Source organism: Mustela nivalis, assembly GCF_964662115.1.
Source record: "Mustela nivalis genome assembly, chromosome: 4".
Taxonomy (NCBI): domain Eukaryota; kingdom Metazoa; phylum Chordata; class Mammalia; order Carnivora; family Mustelidae; genus Mustela; species Mustela nivalis.
Genome location: NC_139023.1, coordinates 23,148,269 through 23,169,654, shown reverse-complemented (window position 1 = coordinate 23,169,654; position 21,386 = coordinate 23,148,269). Strand labels below are relative to the sequence as shown.

Below are 21,386 nucleotides of genomic sequence, written 5' to 3'. Positions count from 1 at the left end.
TGGGTGGCTCAGTCGGTTGGATAACTGTCTCTTAGTTTCCACTCAGGTCGTGATCTCATGGGTCATGGAATTGAGCTCCATGGGGGTGGGCCAAGGGCTTGAAGATTCTCTCCCTCTGCCCCTCTCCGTATTTGTGTGCACGTGCCTGCTCTCTCCCTCTCATTCTCTCTAACAAATAAGTAAATCTTAAAAAAAATAAAAGACTCTCCAAGACAGCTCCTACTCTAGATGCCATTCATAAGTCCTGGGCTTCCCATACTTCTGATGGACCAACTCTAAACTGGGGTTCCCATGACCTCTCTCAGGTTAGATAATTTACTAGAATGGCTAACAGAACTGATAAAGGCACTTTACTTACTATTACCAGATTCTTATAAAGGATAGAACTCAAGGACAGCCAAATAGAAGAGATGCACAGGGCAAGGAAGGGGGAAGGGGCATGGAGCTTCCACGCCCTTTCCAGACGTGTCACCCTCCCAGCACCTGATGTGTTCACCAACCAGGAAACTCTCTGGATCCTGTTATTTAGGGTTTTCACAGTGGTTCCATTACATAGGCGTGATTGCTTTCCTCCTCACCCAGACTAAATGTCAAAATCTAAGGGAGTGTGGTGGGTTGAGTGGTAGCCCTCCCAGATATGTATGCATGTGCCAGGGACCCTGACCTTAGGCCCTGGAGTCCAACAGTGAACCTGACTCTGGTCTTTCACATCCCCTGGAGCAAAACAGGCCCATAACTTCAGGGTTTCACCCACCTTTTTAAATTTCTTTGATTACTGTGGTTTTGGGGCAAAGGGAGTCATCTGGACTGGATGGCTGTTGCACAACTATTTTGCCATATTAATAATTTATTTATGCCTCCCTGTTTCCAAAAGAGGTATTCGTTTCCAGCAAAAAAGTGTGTTTACTGTATATGTTCAAGACTATGAAAGCCACCGACAGTACCTAAGTCACTGTCTCCTAGAAATTCCATAAAAGAACTCATTAAGACATGCAGGGAAACGAAGTACACATAGTGGGAACATGTGTGTATGTCGATATATGAATGGGTAGAAAGTTATTCACAACCCACGCAGCAGTTACACGACTTACAAAGATTAAGTAACTTGTCTGACTGTAAGGCCTACGCGGGAGAGTAGTGAACAGAAAGGACCGAGCTCCTCTCTGATTATGCAGAAATCCTCAGAGGAGACGTGGGATTCTAGGATTTGACCTATATGGTTTAAGTAAGCAAGCTCTCTACCCTCCAACCAGTTTATTTCAATTGGATTCCCTTCACAAAAGTTTTTTGTGATAGGTGCTAGAGAAACAGAGGTGAGTAAAATAAACTCGGACTCAAAAAGTTCACAGTCGTTGGGGGCCCAGAGAGACGCACACAACTACGTTTTGAAGGGATGAGCTATAACTCTTGGAATCAAAATTTGATATTTTACTCGCGATGGGATGAGTATAAGAAACGTGTCGGCACAGCTTTACAGGGAGAGGGGTGTGGCAACAATAAAAAATTAATTTTATTGGGCGGTTGTCAGGGAAAGTTGCAAAGAAACGGGATTATTAGGTTGGACTTTTCGTGGTCAGCAGGTGTTCCCCTGGCGGGTGAAGCCTTATCCGCTGCAGCGACCCAGCGCTGGGGAGCGTTTAAACCCTGTGCGGGGCAGACAAGCAGCGAATCCGGGAAAAGGGAGGATCTATTTCTGGCCTCCGCCGAGGTTCGGAGTTTGCCCACCCGCAGGGGGCGCCGTGGCCGCGCGCCCTCCGGCCGTTGCGTTTCCGGGCACTTGGGCCCGCGCCGCCGTCGCCGCCGAGCGCGCCCCGGCCGCGCGCCGCGTACCGCCTGCGCCGCTCCCGTTACCGAGGTAACCGCGGCGCCGACTCCGCGCCTGCAGGGATCGTCTCTCCGCGCCATTTTCAAACTGTCCTAGCGCCGGAGCCGGAGTCTGGGGCGGAAGGAGCCCGCGAGGGAGGCGAGGCGTGAGGAGGCATGCGGCCGCAGGCGGAGGAAGCGGCGGCTGGAGCCGCGGGTGAGTGCCGCTGTCGGGGCGGGAGGCCCGGGCGCGGCGGCGGCGGCGGCGACGCTCTAGCCGTGGCCTCCAGGGAGGTCCCCGCGGGCCGGGCCCGGGTGCTGCCGGGAGGGAGGCCGCGCGGCCGCGGGGAGGAAGTGGGGCCCGGCCGGGCGGGGCGCGGCGCGGCGCGAAGATTCCCCGCCGGCTGCGCGTCCGACACCTCTACCCTTCGACACCCGGCGCTGAGGCTGCGTCCGGGAGGTGGACCTGGGGCAGCTCGAGCCTCCCGGTTTCCGCCGCGCCGCTCGCCGCGGGCGTCTGTGCGGTGTGTGCACTCCCGCCTCCGGCCAACCGCGGGGTTGATTTAGAAGTTAAAGTGCCCTCTCGTGCGAGAATCTTACAGGCTCTTCGTAAAAACACAGTGCCCTAAAGCGTGGGACGGAAGCCATTTGTTAACCTTTGCCCTGCACCTTCGAAAACATCCCCTTTACCTTCCAGTCTACTGTTCAGTGTGTAAGTTCAGTGTGGAGGGACTTGGCGGCAGCCCTAGTCAAGGCTGGTGTTTTGTTTTGGTTTTGGAGCCGCTGCGCCTACATACACACAGGCTACTTTTGTAAAAAGGTGTCCTGGCTTTCAGCCCCCCACCTCCGCAGAGGTAAGCTAGCGAGCGGTTCTAAACAGGTGTGCGCGGGGGACCTCCAAACTAAGCTTCTGGGTTCTGCTAGAAACTTTCAGGAAAGCCACCGTGTTTGCCTGATGTAGGTGGGGGAGGACAGCGGCCCATGGGTGAGGATGTTTTTGGTTCTTCTTGGGGGGATTTTACTCTTCCGTCCGTCCTGTGTTTCGATGACTTTGGGGTGGGGGGATTCGTGTTCATTCTCTGTCTCAGCCAGTATGTGAGGAAGTATTATTTCTGGGCAGTCGAAGTTGGTACCAGACAAAAAGGAGAAATGTTGGAGGGGCGAGGCCCTGCTAGTTCGTGACAGGTGTATTTCCATTTCAGGAATGTCTCCAGGAGTTTCTCCGTAAAGCCCTTCCCCAGTCAGGTCCCTCTTGTGGAACGAACCTAGAAAGTCCGTGGGGAGGCCACTAAAAGAAAAGGTTAGCAAGAGTGTGGAGAAAGAAGGCTTTGTAGAAAGAGTAGATTAGAAGTGATTTGGTGAGTTGCCGCAGCTTGGTGCAGGTACTACACTTGATCTTAGCCCAAAGGCCAAGAAGCGGTTGCAGCTTGGTACAGAAGCCAGAGTGCTGGACCAGGGCTCAGGAGACCTGAGTGCCCACCTTCTTTGTGGCCCAGTGGTTTGGGACAAGTTGCTCTCTAGACGCAGCCTTTCCTTGCCTTTGAATAGAGAGGATGTCTAGAATGCCCTGTCTCCTTTACAGGGTAAGATGTGAGGATACGTTTTGCATGTATTCACATGCATTCACGTTTTATAAATTGTGAAAGACAATAGGGATGTTAAAACAAATTTTATTTGGTTTAGGGATATGAGTCCTAGGACTACATTTACCTGCAAAGTTTCTACACAAGCAGTCTTTAGAGAACTCCATTTTAGGGCACATTGGTAGGGAATATATTCATAAATATTGAAAAAGACAAAGATAAAAATGTGTGTAGAGATTCATATGCGTTTGTGTCTTTTTTGTGTGTGGAATTAAAATGTACTTGGGGAAATGCACAGATCTCAAGTGTCCTATTTGGAAAGCTTTGATAAATGCCATACACTTGGTGTAACCAGTATCTAAATTAACAATATTTTCATCACCCCAGAAAGTTCCTTCTTAACCCTTCCAGTCTCCACCCACTCCTCTTGACCCAGGCCACAGCTCTACTGGTTTCTGTATACATAGTTTCATTTTGCCTGTTCTTGAAAGTCATGTAAATAGAATCATGCAGTATATGTGTCTGGCTTCTACTGTTCAAGTAATGTTTTCCAAATTAATTCACGTGGTTGACCTTTTTTTCTTTCTTTTTTTTTTTTTTTTTTAAAGATTTTATTTATTTATTTGACAGAGGGAGATCACAAGTAGGCAGAGAGGCAGGCAGAGAGAGAGACGAAGAGAAGCAGGCTCCCTGGTGAGCAGAGAGCCTGATGCGGGACTCGATCCCAGGATCGAGATCATGACCTGAGCCGAAGGCAGTGGCTTAACCCACTGAGACACCCAGGCGCCCGGTTGACCTTTCTTTTATTTCTTTTCTTTTATTCCTGAGTAGTAGTATATTGTACAAATATCTCAGTTTATTTGTTGTCCTGCTCCAGTCTGGGGCTATTATGAAAAAGCTGTTATGAATATTCTCATAGACTCCATGGGTGTTTATTTTCATTTGCTTAAATAAATACCTAGCAATATTATAGAGTTCTAGGGTAGAAGTTTAACTTTATAAGAAATGCCAGACTTGGGGTACCTAAGTGGCTCAGTGGGTTAAAGCCTCTGCCTTGGCTCAGGTCTCGATCCCAGGGTCTTGGGATGGAGCTCTGCATTGCATAGGGCTCTCTGCTCAGCAGGGAGCCTGCTTCCTCTTCTCTCTCTCTCTGCCTGCCTCTCTGCCTGTTTGTGATCTCTGTCAAATAAATAAATAAAATCTTAAAAAGAAAGAAAGAAACTGCCAGACTTTTTCCCCAGTGCTTTTACATTCCCATCAGCAATGTGAAGATTCCAGTTGCTCCAAATCCTTGACAACATGTTTTTAATTTTAGCCATTCTAATATGGGTGAAATTATACCTCACTGTGGTTTTAATTCATAGTTCCCATGTAACTAATGGTGGTGAGCACCTCTTCATATGATTATTCCTATTCACTTATCTTTGCCCGTCTTTAGCCCATTTTCTTACCGAATTTTCTTTATTGTTATTATTGAACTGCAGTTCTTCATGTATGCCATATACAAATCCTTTGTTTGATATTATGAATATTTTCTCCTACACTTTCATTTTTCTTTTTGTTTTCTTAATGGAATATTTTGATGAGCAGCCATTGTTAATTTGATTAATTCCAGAAATTTATCAGATTTTTCTTTTGTACTTAGTGCTTCCAAAGAGGCTTTTTTTAAAAAGATTTTTTGTTTATTTATTTGACAGACAGAGATCACAAGTAGAGGGGCAGGCAGAGAGAGAGGAAGGGAAGCAGGCTCGCTGCTGAGCAGAGAGCCCAATGCAGGGCTCTATACCAGAACCCTGGGATCATGACCTGAGATGAAGGCAGAGGCTTTAACCCACTGAGCCACCCAGGTGCCCTATTTTATTTATTTTTTTTAAATATTTTATTTATTTATTTGAGAGACAGAGATCAGGAGGCAGAGAGGCAGGCTCCCTGCTGAGGGAGTGGCACTCGAATCCAGGACCCTGAGATCATGACCTGAGCTGAAGGCCAAGGCTTTAACCCACTGAGCCACCCAGACGCCCCTCAAAAAGGCATTTAAAGATTTAAAATCTTTAGACATTTAAAGATTTAAATCTTTAGGCATCTAAAGATTCTGCCTACCTCAAGCTTGGGAAAATATTCTTTGTTTTCTCCATTATTTTTTTAACTTTTTTATGTATAGATTTATTAAGAGAAACTTATCTTTTAAAATATTTTATTTATTTTTTTGACAGAGACACAGCGAGAGAGGGAACACAAGCAGGGAGAGTGGAAGAGGGAGAAGCAGGCTTCCCGCTGAGCAGGGAGCCCGATGCTGGACTCCATCCTAGGACCCTGGGATCATGACCTGAGCTGAGGGCAGACACTTAATAACTGAGCCACCCAGGTGCCCCAAGAGAAACTTATTTTAATGCAGCAATGTGACTGTCATAAGCATTGCAGTTAAGTCAGTCTCAATATTCCAGAAGGCAGCCTACCTGAAGAGAAACAACAATAACAAAAATGTCTGCTTCATATTGAAAGAATCTTTTCTTCTTACCATGAAATAGTAATAGTCATAATAACAGAATAATGTTTTACTCTTTTAGGACTTTAATTTTCGGGAGTGAATAAAACTAGTTTTGGAAGACAAGATGACTACAGCTGCAGAAAGAAAGTACATTAATATTAGAAAAAGATTGGATCAGCTGGGATACCGCCAGACTCTGACAGTGGAGTGTTTACCGTTGGTAGAAAAACTTTTCAGGTAAAGATGAAAATACAGTTCTAAACCTCTGTGATCCTTAATCCCATTTATCTAGCTTCTGTTAAACTTCATGTTACAGTAAAGAAATGGGTAGTTTGGGTTTTTTTTAAGTCCTTCAGTCCTCTGAAGCTCATCTATTCTTGTATCCTACTCCCATATCATCATTCCAGGACCTCCATGTTGCAAAACTGTAGGGGTCACCTTTCACACTCTACTCTTCAGAGTAGGTTTTTCTGAGAGTCCTCCGTGAATAGAATTACAATTTTTAAATATGATTTTCTTACATGATGGGGTGTTCAATGTCTGCCTCTCTAGTCTTTAATTTCTATGATTTGATAAAGGTTCTCTCATACGTGATTGGTCAATACTTTAGCAGTTACGTTTTACTTTAAGATTCTGTGTGATTGTTCCTTTCCACTATTTGTTCTTTCCTTGAGACTGGAGCAGGACTGCTTAGGAAGCTTTTGCAGTAGGACTACAAGCTGTGATGATGGTAAGGAGAGAGTGCAGGAGAGAGACTTGGTGGGGATTTTTGGTGTGGTTTTTGTTTTTGTTTTTTATTTTTTGGTTTTTGGTCTTCATTATGGCCTCCAGAATCCTTCATGCTCTAGTTCTAGCTCTGCAATTCAAGGTTGGAGGGTGAAGTATGTTTAACTTTCTGAGAGACTGGCAGACTTTTTCCATAGTGATCTTACACCCAGCTTCATCTCCCATGTATTTGACCACTTGGAGCTCCCTAAACAGATACACTCCCCACCGGTCTCTCCGCTTGGTCTTTCCATGTGCTGTTCTGTCTGCCTAGGAAGGCCCTCTCACCTCTCCCTCCTGCCCTATGCTTGTTTAGCTCTATGGCCTACAAGATTGTCACGACTGGTACATATTACCTTCACTACTTACCATCGTCGGAAACTTGTTTTTGTGTTTCCTTTAGAAGGCAAACCCCTTGAGACTAGAGACTGACTTTATCTCTGCTGTATCTAGTACAGGCTGAACACACAGTTGTTAAGTTTATCACATAGTATTATAACTTCTGACAAACTGTCAGTAAGATACAAGTTCGATGATGGTATGTTCTGTATTGTGTTTCCTGCTCAGTAAATACTGATGGAATGAATATTCTACTGGTCTATGTTCTAAGAGGCAAGGAATCCATTTTTATTCTTATAAGCTAGCACGTAGCATATAGCGGGTATTCAGTAAATCTTTGCTGAATGTACAGATAAGTTTCGCAGGGTCCATGGGAGCAGGTGACTAACTGGACATGGGGGATGAATGAGAGGAGAGAATGAAAGATGATTCTATGGGTATGTTTCATGCCTTTTAATCTTGCTTTGAGAAATTTTTGAGCACCTGGTACCTTGAAAGGCTCCTAGTGTTTTTGTTTGTTTTTAGATTTGATCTCACTTTATGTTAACATTTATGTCTTTTTTGAAATATATTTTTAGTTATTAAAAGGCAATGGAATGTTTCCTTGTATGTACATTTTTTATTCTTCAATTTCAGTGACCTAGTTCATACAACAGAAAGTCTTCGGAAATCAAAATTATCTACTGTGAAAGCTGAAAAAGAAAGTGCCAATTTTGATTTTGTTTTGGAACCATATAAACTTGAAAATGCAAGATTGATCAAGGAGAATAATGAATTATACCTGGAATTAATGAAACTGAGAGAACAATCAGGCCAACACATTAAAGGTAAAATTCTATGATTTTTAAAATACCATATTTTTTGCCCTTTTTGTTTTTTTCTGTAGGAAAAGCTTGTATATAGTATTATGATAGTCTTCTTGCTAACAGTCTTGAAATAATGCAGAATGCATTGAAGAGTTCCCAACAAGGAATATTAATTTGCATTTTATAGCTATTATCATCTTCACTATATGTAGATTAATTTTTTAGAATTAAAATTGCTGTAGAAATACCCACAGCATAGGGAATATAGTTAGTGTTATTGTAATAGCATTGCACAGTGACAGATGATAACTACATATGCATTCTGCACGGCATAACTTACAGAGAAGTTGAATCACTATGTTGTACTCCTGAAATCAATGTAACATGTGTCAACTACATTCAGTAAATTTTTTAATTAATAAAAAAATTGTTCTAGGAAATATTAAGTGCTGAAACCAAAGAAATGTCCTTGAAACAATTTTCATTTTTTCCATACTGAAAGTAAGAGGACTAAAGTGAGGTGAAAGCCTTGTATCATTCTGATTCTTTAATACCCTTGTCTTCAAGCTGGAAGATTGAATAGAATGATTTCAGAGGTCCTGGGCAGAGGGTAATTGTATGGCTATCTTATTATAAATTCTTCTTATATCAGTAGAAAGTCCTGTCTGATACCTGGCATGAATTCATAGTCCCTCAGCTACATACCCAGTTTACTGGATTGGATCAAATGCCATGATTTATCTTAAGCCATATAGCAGAAGAAAAATATAATTCCCTTTTTTGCTTAGTGACCCATTTATAGTTTTGTTAACAGTGGTAGAAAAGGTAATAGCCTTTTAGACAAAGGCTTGGGTGAGAATCAGATGGAGCCTTTGAAATTAAAGTGGCTTTCATATTTTGTGACATAGAAGGACTTCATAGATTTCCTGATCTGTAAAATGGTCTTTGAATCTTTTTCATTTTAAGAGTTGAAAGCTACATTGAAGAAGTGTGCACGTGAAACAGCTGATCTGAAATTTCTAAATAACCAATATGTTCATAAACTCAAACTTTTGGAGAAAGAGAGCAAAGCTAAGAATGAACGAATTCAGCAACTTCAAGAAAAGAATTTGCACGCTGTGGTACAAACTCCAGGTGAGTCTGCTCCCTCTCAAAACCAATTATGTACATCTAATCTTTTAGAGATGTTAAAGCTGTTGATTAAAATAAGAGTTTGGATTTTCATGCTTAAACTTCAGTATTTGAAAAGATGATTTTGGGGGTGCCTGGGTGGCTCAGTGGGTTGGGCCGCTGCCTTCGGCTCAGGTCATGATCTCAGGATCCTAGGATCGAGTCCTGCATTGGGCTCTCTGCTCAGCAGGGAGCCTGCTTCCCTCTCTCTCTCTCTGCCTGTCTCTCAGTCTACTTGTGATTTCTCTCTGTCAAATAAATAAATAAAATCCTTAAAAAAAAAAAAAAGATGATTTTGGATTGTCACATAAACTTCTAAATTTATTTCTTAAGACCTACGTATTATTTTATACATGGTCTTCGAGACTTATATAAGAGTAGTTTCTTAGATGCAAGTAGTCTAACTTAACTAACTTAAATACCCAGGTTTTTATTTCCTTAATCATTATTTTAAATTCTTTTTAAAATTATTATTATTTTATTCAGTATTTTTTTTTTTTTAGCTTTATCCCCAGTAGTTCTGTAGCAAGAGAAAAGAAATGAAGGGGCATATCCAGAGTTGAGGGTGGTCCAGCCTTAAAGTTGGTGGAAGAGTCTCCAGTACCAGTGACAAGATTGTCAAGATGTCTGAATCATGGGATGAAGATGATGGGAGTGAGTGAGGTGTAGGAAAGTGCTGGATTATGATACGAGATAGAGACTGAGGGATTAAGAGCATGGTGAGGACCAGGAGTGATTTGGTCAGAATGAAGACTGAGATCAGGAGGGAGGTGGAGATCTAAATGGCAGGAAATGAGATGGAGAAGGGGACTGTGGGCTCAAGGTAAAAAGGATTGAGAAACATGGGAGAAGATCTCAGAAGTAACTAGAAGATGAAGGGGGAAAATGATAATCAGGTTTTCTGAGAGAGGAATGGTGCATTCCAGAGAGATTCAGGGGGTGTAATCTTTAGAATTCAGTGGTCGAATGTGGAAGACTTGGGAAGTAGAGGAATTCCCAGGTTTCTGTTTCAAGTGAATGAGCGGGTAGATGATGGTACTGTTTTTAAGATAGAGAAGGTGGAAAGCAGAGCAGGAGTTCACTTTTGCATGTGTCGTATGTTACATGCATGGAACACCCACAGTGAGATTTCTAGTATGCAGTGGAATGTGTGGATCAGTCTCTAGATGTGTGGTCCCAGATGGAAATTCTAATTTGGGGGTCATTGGAATATTGTGGGAATTAAAGCTATGGATGTGGTGGGAAAATTAGCTAGTGAAATTGGGTAAGCTGAGAAGAGAGAACAGACCCTGAGGGGAGGTTGGTATTTAAAAAAAGTAAGAGAAGGAGAAAATGGTTTACCTTGTTTAGGTGTATAACTACAAGCAAATCATTTTTTTTTTTTTAAGATTTTATTTATTCATTTGACAGACAGAAATCACAAGTAGGCAGAGAGGCAGGCAGAGAGAGAGAGGAGAGGAAGCAGGCTCTTTGCTGAGCAGAGAGCCCGATGCGGGACTCGATCCCAGGACCCTGAGATCATGACCTGAGCCGAAGGCAGCGGCTTAGCCCACTGAGCCACCCAGGCGCCCTAATCATTTAAATACTTTTGATCCAGTTTCTTCATCCTCAAGACAAGAGATACGTGTATACAAAATGTGTCAGGATTCTAATGAAGACACAGTTGTAGATTGTGTTTGTTCTTTGTGCAGATAAATTAATTTTTCAAGTGTATGTCTAATCTTGGCCAGATACTGGGAAATATAAATTATCCGTGTAATTTGGATGTATCTGTCCATAAAAAAAATTACTCCTGCTAGTTTTAAGGACAATTAAGAAGGCATGCCCCACTAATTCAGGTTATAGCATCATTTTATATTACAGATGAGATTCATTCATTATATACTAGTTTTGCTACATAAAGTTTCTGTTAATCTGTTCTATAGGCATTGCTAAATAAACATGTTTATTTTAGTTATCACTGCTTTAAGCTTCTCATTTGACAGTTTTCTTCTGGTAATGATTTCTTGAGTTCATAAGAGCAAATACCACAGGGCATGCTCAACTTTTAATCTTACCAAAGTCTTGTTCCCACTAGATAGTGGATGGGTATATGTACCAAACATGCCAAGAATAAAACTTGTATAACCATGTCTTATTGAGGTTTTCAGGAAGTCATTGTTCAGTTAAAGATCAGGGTGAGTCTGTATATAAGGGAGGAGCTATTTTGTCGCTGGGTAATATGAGCTAGAGACACACTTTATAATAAAAAGCCTGACCTTCTGGAATATTTAATTCTAATATTTGTTTCTTTTAAATTCCTTCAAACACACAATTTGTTTCAGGTGGCAAGAAAAGAAATATTGCTTTCAGGCGCCAACGTATGCAGATTGATGAACCAGTCCCTCCCTCCGAAGTCCGTTCATATCCAGTTCCGCAGCCCGATGACCCTTACATTGCAGACCTCCTACAGGTGGCTGATAACAGGTGCATTAAACAATATTGAGTTGCTTTCAGTTAATCACTTGATTAACTCTAAGTCTCTTGCTGCTGGGGCTCCAGTCTGCTATTGTATCTCCAGGGCCTAGAACAGAACTTCGTGTGAGCACTCAGGAAGTACTTTCTGAATGTATCCTGAGTACAGACTGTTTTTACTGGTTTTGAAACTTTGATCTCACATAGTTCATAAATGTGATGTTTCTGTCCCTACTTACTAAAATAATTTAGTGCCATCTCGAATCCATTTTAGTAGAGTTGCTTTAATAATTAGTTTGGTCACCCAGTTCATCTTTTTGCAGGACTCTTCTCACTTCAGATATGTCAAATGCCAGTGAACATGAGTAGATTTGTAACTGGCTTTGAATTCTTGCTTCATGGTTCTCTAGCTCTTCGTGCTTGTTTTTCCTTACACTGGAATCAGATATAAATTCAGTTTTAAATAAAACTTTGTTAATGTCTCTGGGAAAGGCGCTATGTAAGTGTTCTGGGGATGTGAACATGAGATGGTATTGCTACTCTTGAGAAGTTCATATTCTAATAGTAAAGATGACACAAGAAATACACAGAATGCTGTTAAGAAAATTATAAGAGGTTCAAAGGAACAAGAAAACACTCATGACAGCCTCTGTGGTCATAGCTGGAGAAACATTCTAAAATAGGTACTATACTAATAGTAAAAATGGTTAGTATGGATAACTTTTTATTTTATAGATTATACAGAGAATATGGAAGAGTTTTTCCACATCATTAATCTCGTAACAATCTAAAGGAATATTGATGGAGGTACTGATTAGGATCTCTTGGTTATTCTTACCCAGTATTACATGACTGACTATGTTTATACAGTTATCTGAACTTAGATTGTGAAATATTTTGTGGGGTTGTTTTTTCTGTTAACAATTGTAGTCTAGGACTTAGCGCTGTGTTAGTATGTTTAAGGAGTTTTTTGGTCTGCATGTTTTGTCATTTTCTGTCTTTAGATTTTTTCCTTAACATCTTTCTTTTCTATCAAACCCTCATAGGTGGCATTAACCTCTTGGTGATCTTGTTTTCTTTTGCACAGAAACATTGTGTTTGTGTACAGAGTGATTCGTGTGCATGCATATGAGAGCAACTGCATACCTACTTTTCTCCCAAACCTAGCTTAGTGGAAAGTACTGGTTCCAGTAACAGCAGGGACAAGGTGTGCCAGCCTCACTTACTCACTTACTCTAGTTCACAGAAAATCTCTCTTAAAAGACGACCTGGGGGTGCTTTTGGGTGGCTCAGTGGGTTAAAGCCTCTGCCTTTGGCTCAGGTCATGATTTCAGGGTCCTGAGATCGAGACCCACATTGGGCTCTCTGCTCAGCAGGGAGCCTGCTTCCTCCCTCCCTCTCTGCCTACTTGTGATCTCTGTCTGTCAAACAAATAAATAAAATCTTAAAAAAAAAAAAGCAGACCTGGCCTCAGGCTTTATTCTTCCAGTATGAAAGTGGTTATGTCATATTTATGTTACTGTTTGGCAAAGTTTGATGTAATACAAATCCATTGGGTAGTTGTAGAATTGAGATAATTTGGACAAATCTTGGTTTTGTTAGAATTAACAAGTTCCAGAAGGGAGTAGGTTTTTTTTTTTTTTTTTTTTAGATTTTTTATTTATTTATTTATTTGACAGAGAGAGATCACAAGTAGGCAGAGAGGCAGGCAGAGAGAGAGAGGAGGAAGCAGGCTCCCCGCTGAGCAGAGAGCCCGACGCGGGACTCGATCTCAGGGAGTAGGTTTTTGCTGTAGTTATTTGGTAAACTATAGTATTTCTCAATATTTTTCTTCTCTCCAGGATTGCGGGTAGCTCATTAGAAAATATAGGGTCATTTAGGCTCAGAAAACATACTTAAGTTCCATTTTTCACTTCAGAATGTGAATTCTGGGCTAGACCCTCTAGTTTCCTGAACCTAAGAATTGGCAACCGTACCTCAAAGAGTTTTAAGGATCAAAATGCAACAGGAGGCATAATGTATCTGAATTTCAAATTATTTAACACTCAGTTTTTTAAATCTATTCTTGTAGAATTAAATCTCTAAGATGATGTACTCTATTTATGCTGTGGTTTGGAACCCTTTGGTACAGTACTTCATACCTTACTGAGAAATTGAAAATAGAGAATTTACAGGAGAACATATCTAGTTTCATTTCTTGTTTTTATGTCTTTCTTAATGAAAGTATATTGACATTAGTTATAAATGTGTTTCAGAATTCAAGAACTTCAACTGGAAGTCCACCAGTTACAAGAAAAGTTAGCAATGATGGAAAGTGGACTGAGAGATTATACCGAGCAGGTAGGATTTTTATTTACTTCCACAGCAGGGATGCATGGTTGCATTGTTGAAATGGTTATGCTGCGATTGTAAATAAAGTTGGGTTATATTTGGTATTATTGATGCTGAATTTTTACATAGCTTTTATCTTTTCCAATTTGTTAATAGAGATAATAGCTGGAGTGACTTAGGTAGCTTTAGAGCCAATAGTCCAGTCCATTATGCATTGAGGCAAATAGTAGTTTTTTAGGATTTCTTTAGGTGAATCATCTATCTTCCCAAATATTGTAATCATATTACTTGTTTTCATCTTGGGAGGTATTTTATTGAAGTGTATTATGCTTTACAGTGGTATCATAAGTAATTGCTTTACTCTTTTGTGGCACCATATTTGTTACGTGTTTTCTCTACAAGAACTAGTAAAAGAGTTTTCTGAAGAAGCAGGGGAATTAATATATGCAGGATTAGATCGTAACCATAGTGAGCTTTGTTCTTTCATACTTTCTGTTGGTACTTGGCTAAATACTGATTCGTATAATTACAGGCTTGCTTTCTTAATATGCGTACTGAAGCTTAAATTGGGTAACACGTTTCTTCATTTTCTGCATATGACTGCATTTTATTGGAGTGATTTGCACATGCAAATATAGATGTAACTTATGTGTTGGTATTACTGTTAAGTTCGTAAAGTACTTAGAAGATATTTGGATAAAAATGCAGTATAAAGGAATCGCGATCATGTTTGCCGCCTCCTGATGGTGCACGGGAGAAGACTGAGGCGCAGACAAGTCAGCTGCAAAAGAATGGGAGCAGGAGGCCACAGTAGAAAAGACGTCAACCGGACATCAACCAAAAAACTTACAGTATAGAGACTGAAAATATCAAATATTCGCAAGTTGAATATTGTTGATATTTTTCAATTTATAATCACAGTTTCATCACATTTTTTTCCAAGTACTTTATGAACATTAGCTGACCAGTCTCTGCTATCTCTGTGAGGTAGTTGAGGTGTTTGGAGAAAATTCCCTGACCATTCTGATTGAAACCATCAGTTTATTATGGTTATCAATCTTAGGTGAATCCACTCTGCTGCATGTCTTTTTCTTTTTCACTTGTTTGTTTTGTTTTTCTCAATCTATATTCCAAATTTCGCTGTTCTCCACAAGCTCTTTCCCCAGCCTATAATAAATAACCTCTCAAGATCTCACCTTGTCTCAACTTTGTTTCTACCTTTAAAATTAGCGATGTTCACATGGAGGCTCTACAGACTTAATGGGCAGTGTGGCATTCTTCCTGTTTAAAGCTTAGTCTTTAGGGGCGTCTGGGTGCCTCAGTGGGTTAAGCCTCTGCCTTCAGCTCAGGTCATGATCTCAGGGTCCTGGGATCGAGTCCCACATCAGGCTTTCTGCTCGGCAGGGAGCCTGCTTCCCTTCCTCTCTCTCTGCCTACTTGTGATCTCTCTTTGTCAAATAAATAAATAAAAATCTTTAAAAAAAAAAAAAAGCTTAGTCTTTGTACCTGAGCTCTTCACTCTATTTCCTCGCTCCTGCATTTTTTTGTTTTCTTTTCTAGGTTTTTTTAATTTATTAAACAGAGAGAGAGGGTACAAGCCGGGGAGAGAGGGAGAAGCAGGCTCCCCACTAAGCAGAGAGCCAGACATGGGGCTTGATCCGTGACCCTGGGATCATGACCTGAGCAGAAGGCAGACACCCAACCAAATGAGCCACCCAGGTGTCTTTTTTTGCTTTCATCGATATTCTTTCCTTTTTTTTTTTTTTTTTTTTTTTTTTAATTTTTTTCCTTCTTTAAAAAACACTTCAATCCACTTTACAACTAGTAATGCTTTTAATCTCCCTAACCGTCCTAGAAAGCGGTGCTATTGTGGTCATAACTAACATCCCCTAAAAAGATCTCTTTTAACTACCTCTCCTTGTTGCTGATGCCTGCTCCTCCCTCACGCAGACTTCTCTAAAGAGTCTTACTCTTCTATCTCCACTTCTTCACCTCCTGCTGTCCTATCACGTTCTGGCATATGTCTCCTTTTACAGAAATTGGTCTAGTTAATGACACCAGTGACATTAATTGCTTGATCCAAAAGGATATTTTTAGACTTTAATTTCTTGACCCCTCTGTAGTATTTGTCATTATTGGTAATTTCTCTTTAAAATGCTTTCATTACTTCATTTTCTTTCAGTTTTCCCTTTTTAAAAAATCTCTTACCATTTTTTCTTTGCTTTCTTCCTCTACCTGTTCTCTTAAATATTACTGTTTTTCAAGATCCTGTTCTCGACCCCTCCCTCTTCCCCTGTACATTTTCTCAGAAGGCCTCATTTACTCTCTTGGTTTAAAATATTCCCTGAGGGGCGCCTGGGTGGCTCAGTGTGTTAAAGCCTCTGCCTTCGGCTCAGGTCATGATCCCAGGGTCCTGGGATCGAGCCCCGCATCGGGCTCTCTGCTCAGCAGGGAGCCTGCTTCCTCCTCTCTGCCTGCCTCTCTGCCTACTTGTAATCTCTGACTGTCAAATAAATAAATAAAATCTTTTAAAAAAAAAATAAATAAATAAAATAAAATATTCCCTGAATGTTTATAACTTTTCAGTCTTTCTGGCTCAAATCTCTACAGAACTCCAGACCCATACATACAATTTCATACTGGGAGTTTCTGCTCGGATAAAAGCTCTTTGTACCATATGTCTAGTACTGAACTTGTTATCTTCTACCTCAAATCTGCTTTCCCTCCTATATTCTCTACTTTGCTTGGTAGCATCACCATCTGCCCAAGCCAACATTCTGTAGTCTTTCTAGGTCTCATTCTCTTCCCTTCACTTACCACTCATCAAGTTCTGTCACTTCTAAGTACTATGTAAACTTACTTTTTCTGCTCTCACTTACTCACTGTTTATACCTTATTCATCTCTCATACATTTCTCCAATAGGCCTCCCTTCATCTAGTTTTATTCTTACTCATCTTTTAGTCCAGAACAGTCTTTCTCCTTAGCAAAGTATTCAGAGCTTATCATAGTTAAATCCTGCCTGATTCTTTAGACCCAACCATAAGTTTCCTTGAACATTACAATCCAGTCTTACTGAGCCATCTCTGCTCCTTCGGTCATACTGTGTGGCTTTATGCTTCTGTGTCACTGCCTGGAACATTCCTCCTTTTTTCACTTCATAGCATATGAAGAGAAATATACATATCTATTCGCTAAAGCCTTCACTAGTTTTCATAGACATATAAATATATCATGGAGAGTAAATCACTTTATTCCCTTAACTGCTTTAATGCCATATACCTCTTTATTCTACCACTGAACAACACATTATATAGTAATTACTGGCTTACTTGCTAGTTTTCCCTGTAAAACTATGTACCTGAAAGTCAAAGATCATATTTTATTCTTCATATACCAAGAATTGTGCTTTAGAATTGTTGAGTTGAAGGCTTTGCTTTCGTTTTCAATTTTTTGAAAAAACAAAAACTCCAAAACCCATAGCTATAAAGTGTTTGGGTTTTTCCAAAATCAAGTATGTGAGTATCATGGTTGATAGTGATCTCTGTGATTTTATGTGTGTTGTTTTCTTTTTTTTTTTTAAGATTTTATTTATTTATTTGACAGAGAGATATCACAAGCAGATGGAGAGGCAGGCAGAGAGAGAGAGAGAGAGAGAGAGAGAGAAGCAGGCTCCCTGCTGAGCAGAGAGCCCGACATGGGACTCGATCCCAGGACTCTGAGATCATGACCTGAGCCGAAGGCAGCGGCTTAACCCACTCAGCCACCCAGGCGCCCTTGTTTTCTTTTTTTAAAAGATTTTATTTATTTATTTGATAGAGGCTGAGAGGCAGGCAGAGAGAGAGGAGGAAGCAGGCTCCCTGCTGAGCAGAGAGCCCGATGATTCGGGGCTCGATCCCAGGACTCTGGGATCATGACCTGAGCCAAAGGCAGAGGCTTTAATCCACTGAGCCACCCAGGCACCCCTGTTGTTTTCTAAATAATAGAAATTAATTAAATTCACCCCAACTTCCAGACCTTTTCCATACTGAGTTTTCTTAGCAATTCTTTGTATCCTACATCAATTTGTTCATTCTGCATTTACTCAGTACTAGGCACTGAAGTAGCTCAGACTCAGTTCTAGTGCCCAGCAGTTTCTTTTTATATAAACATTGCCTAATCATGGAGGAGGGAGGAAAAAAGAACAAAAATTAGTTAATTGGGAAGAATTTGTTCAGTAAAAATACTTATGAAAGCTTTGTTGAGGGGCACCTGGGGGTCTCAGATAGTTAAACGGCTGCCTTCGGGTCAGGTCGTGATCCCAGGTCCTAGATTCGAGCCCCGCATCGGGCTCTCTGCTCAGTAGAGAGCCTGCTTCTTCCTCTCCCTCTGCCTGCCACTCTGCCTCCTTGTGCTCTGTCAAATAAATAAATAAGTAAAGTCTATAAAAAAAAGAAAAATCTTTGTTGGCATTCTCATTTTGAAATTTTCTGTATTTATTTTTTGCTTGAGTGTATACATTTCATAATATGCTACATTCATGGGTACATATATGAATGTTAATCTCTTACACACATTGTGAAACATAAGAAAAATGAAAGTATACCCAAGTAAGTGTTTATACAGTGTTAATTATTTCAGTTCAAAGCAAATTTTTTAAATTAATAACGTGACTTTATGTCTTCAGATTGAACTAAGAGAACGAGAGATAGAACGACTATCAGTTGCATTGGACAGTGGCCGCTCCCCTGATATTCTCTCTCTGGAGTCTAGAAATAAGACCAATGAAAAGCTTATTGCTCATTTAAATATTCAGGTAATGACTTTTATAATTATTTCACTGAGTATGTAAAATTATTAAATGTTTATAACAGTCCATGTTTGTAAAAGTAACTAGTGTGTTATTTACAGTAGGAAAATTTTTGAAGTGTCCAGAAATAGGATGCAGTTATTGAAAAATCATGTTTTTAAAGAATATTTAATGAAAAAAAAAGAATATTTAGTGAGGCAGAAAAATATATACCATAATGTTAAGTATTTAAAAGAAGTGAATAAACTGTAAGCACAGTGTGATGTTCAGTTTGCTTTTTAAAATTGTACATATGAGCTTGAAGAGAGAAAACACTGGAAGAGAATATACCGAAGTATACTAAGAGTTTATCTTTGTGTGATGAGATACTCTTTTTGATTTTCATTGTTTTTAAAATTTTGTTTTATAATGTAAAAAAAGATTTTTAAAAAGAAATTGAAAAAGCTAAAAATGCATTAGATTCCCTTGCCATGCATTTGACCTAAGAGTAGAAGAACAGGAGAGTTATATAAAGCATATTATGTTACCTTGAGAAATTTAGACCCGTCATTGCTGCCTGGGCTGTAACCAGAATAGACCAAGTCGGGAATATCGGCAGTAGCTCTAGAGCAGTGCTGTCCAGTACAAATATGATATGAGCCACTTACGTAATTTAAAATTTTCTAGGGGCACATAGGTGACTCAGTTGGCTAAGCATCTGACCAACTCTTGATCTCAGCTTAGGACTCGATCTCGGGATCATGAGTTCAAGCTTCTGTGGAGCCCACTTAAAAAAAAAAAAAAGAGAAGAGAATGAATCTCAGATCAAAATGTAAAACATAAAACTGTAAAACTTTCTAGTAGCCAGATTAAGAAAATAAAAAGAAACAGATGAAATTAATTTTAATAATGTATCTACCTCAGTATATCCAAAATATAATTTCAGTGTATAATTAATGTTGTAAAATATGAATGTTGAGATATTTTACATTCTTTCTTTTTTGCACCATGTCTTTGAAACTTTGTGTCTATCTTACATTTATAGCACTTCTCAGTTGTGTGGAGCCACAGTGTGCACACGTGGATGCTAGTGACTACTACATTGGACAGCACAGTCTAGAGTAGGAGTATCATTGTAGTGATAGTCTTGTCATAATTTTAGAACTCCGTTTTGGGAAAAAGTTCACACAAATGTTTTACTTTTCCTTTCCTTTCCTGTTTAAAGATTGGAAGCCAATGGCTATATATTTTTATTACACCCCACACTGTCAGTTTTGTGAATCAAAGTAGTATAGGATTGCCTCCTGTAAAATAGCTGTGGTTTAAATTTTCATTATTTAAAAAAATACAGCATTTTGAAATATTTTTGCAGTCAAATGCTCTACCCCTGAGCTATACCCCCAGCATTTTGAAATATTTTTGAAAGTTCAGTATTTAGGATAATTTTGGAATTCATAAACCTGTGAATTACAAATTCAATTTAGGTTGACTTTCTTCAGCGAGCTAATAAAGACCTGGAGAAGCATATACAGGAGCTTATGGAAACCAAGGAAACAGTGACTACTGAAGTTGTTAATTTAAGTAACAAAAATGAAAAACTCTGCCAGGAATTAACTGAAATAGACCAGTTAGCACAGCAGTTAGAAAGACATAAAGAAGAAGTGCTTGAGACTGCTGATAAAGAACTTGAAGAAGCAAAGGTATGTCTAGGTTGTGGGAACATTTGCTGATTCTCCTGGAATATAGTGAGCGTAAGCCCCCTTTGATACCTGATTTGGTCTTTTGGTTTGTTTTTTTCACAATTCAAGTTTTTCCGAAGTTTTTCACAATTCAAGTTTTTTTTCCCGAAGTTTTTTTTTCAAGTTTTACACCCTTGGGTATCTTTCTAAAGCACACCTTTTCTTAGGATAGCTCTCCTATAGATTTTGTCCTATTTTTCCTCAAGAGTTTCATCTCTACATTGTGAACAAGCTTTGGAAGTTTGTCCTCTGTGTCATTTTGTGCTCATGATCTCTTTATTTTCTGAAATAGTGTTTGTACTTAACACATTTTTAATTTGGTAGCAAACATTTTTCATCTTTAAGTTTAGAATAGATATGAAAGGGGACACCTGCCTGCTGTGGTGGGAGGAGCAAGCAACTCTTGATCTCAGGATTGTGAGTTTGAGCCCCACGTTGGGTGTAGAGATTACTTAAAAATAAAATCTTTTAACAATAATAATGAGTAGGGGCGCCTGGGTGGCTCAGTCGTTAAGTGTCTGCCTTCTGCTCAGGTCATGATCCTGGGATCAAGCCCCACATGGGGCTCCCTGCTCAGCGGGGAGCCTGCTTCTCCATCTCTCACTCCCTCTGCTTGTATTCCCTCTCTCACTTGGTCAAAAAAAATAAATAAAATCTTTTAAAAAATAATAATGAGTATATATATAGAAATGAAAGATGTAATTTCCAGTCTGTTGTAAATACTGATCTCTTAAAACTGTCACTTCGTTCTTTTACATACAGCTAAATGACTCTTTCTTCTTGAAATCTCCACAGTTTTATCCTATTTTAATATATTTATGCTTAAATATCTTTTCATGATCACTCTATCAAACATCTCTGCAATAAAAAGTACATGAATTTAAATTATTTATTATTTATTTAAAAATTTTTATTTTAAAAAATGTCCTTTGACAGGGCACCTGGGTGGCTCAGTGGATTAAAGCCTCTGCCTTCGGCTCAGGTCATGATCCCAGGGCCCTGGGATCGAGCCCCCATCGGGCTTCCTGCTCAGTGGGGAGCCTCCTTCCTCCTCTCTCTCTGTTTGCCTCTGCCTACTTGTGATCTCTCTCTGTCAAGTAAATAAATAAAAATCTTTTAAAAAAAAAAAGTCCTTTGACTAC

At 39.9% G+C, this 21,386-nt stretch overlaps 1 protein-coding gene across 3 annotated transcripts in view; it reads left to right on the top strand.

The window, feature by feature from the left end:
* The first annotated feature begins 1,747 nt into the window (after positions 1-1,747).
* CEP135 (centrosomal protein 135) overlaps positions 1,748-21,386 on the top strand; it is a 76,422-nt gene continuing 56,783 nt past the window's right edge. For 2 of the 3 annotated variants that reach the window (XM_082728642.1, XM_082728640.1), the window contains exons 1-8: positions 1,748-2,020; positions 5,954-6,111; positions 7,615-7,805; positions 8,751-8,918; positions 11,279-11,420; positions 13,664-13,748; positions 18,404-18,532; positions 19,990-20,205. In XM_082728642.1, coding sequence (XP_082584768.1) covers positions 5,999-6,111; positions 7,615-7,805; positions 8,751-8,918; positions 11,279-11,420; positions 13,664-13,748; positions 18,404-18,532; positions 19,990-20,205 — 1,044 coding nt within the window. In that variant the 5' untranslated portion in view covers positions 1,748-2,020; positions 5,954-5,998. Of the gene's footprint in view, positions 2,021-2,149; positions 2,658-5,953; positions 6,112-7,614; positions 7,806-8,750; positions 8,919-11,278; positions 11,421-13,663; positions 13,749-18,403; positions 18,533-19,989; positions 20,206-21,386 lie in introns of those variants that run through there. The other variant, XM_082728641.1, reaches the window with a different exon arrangement.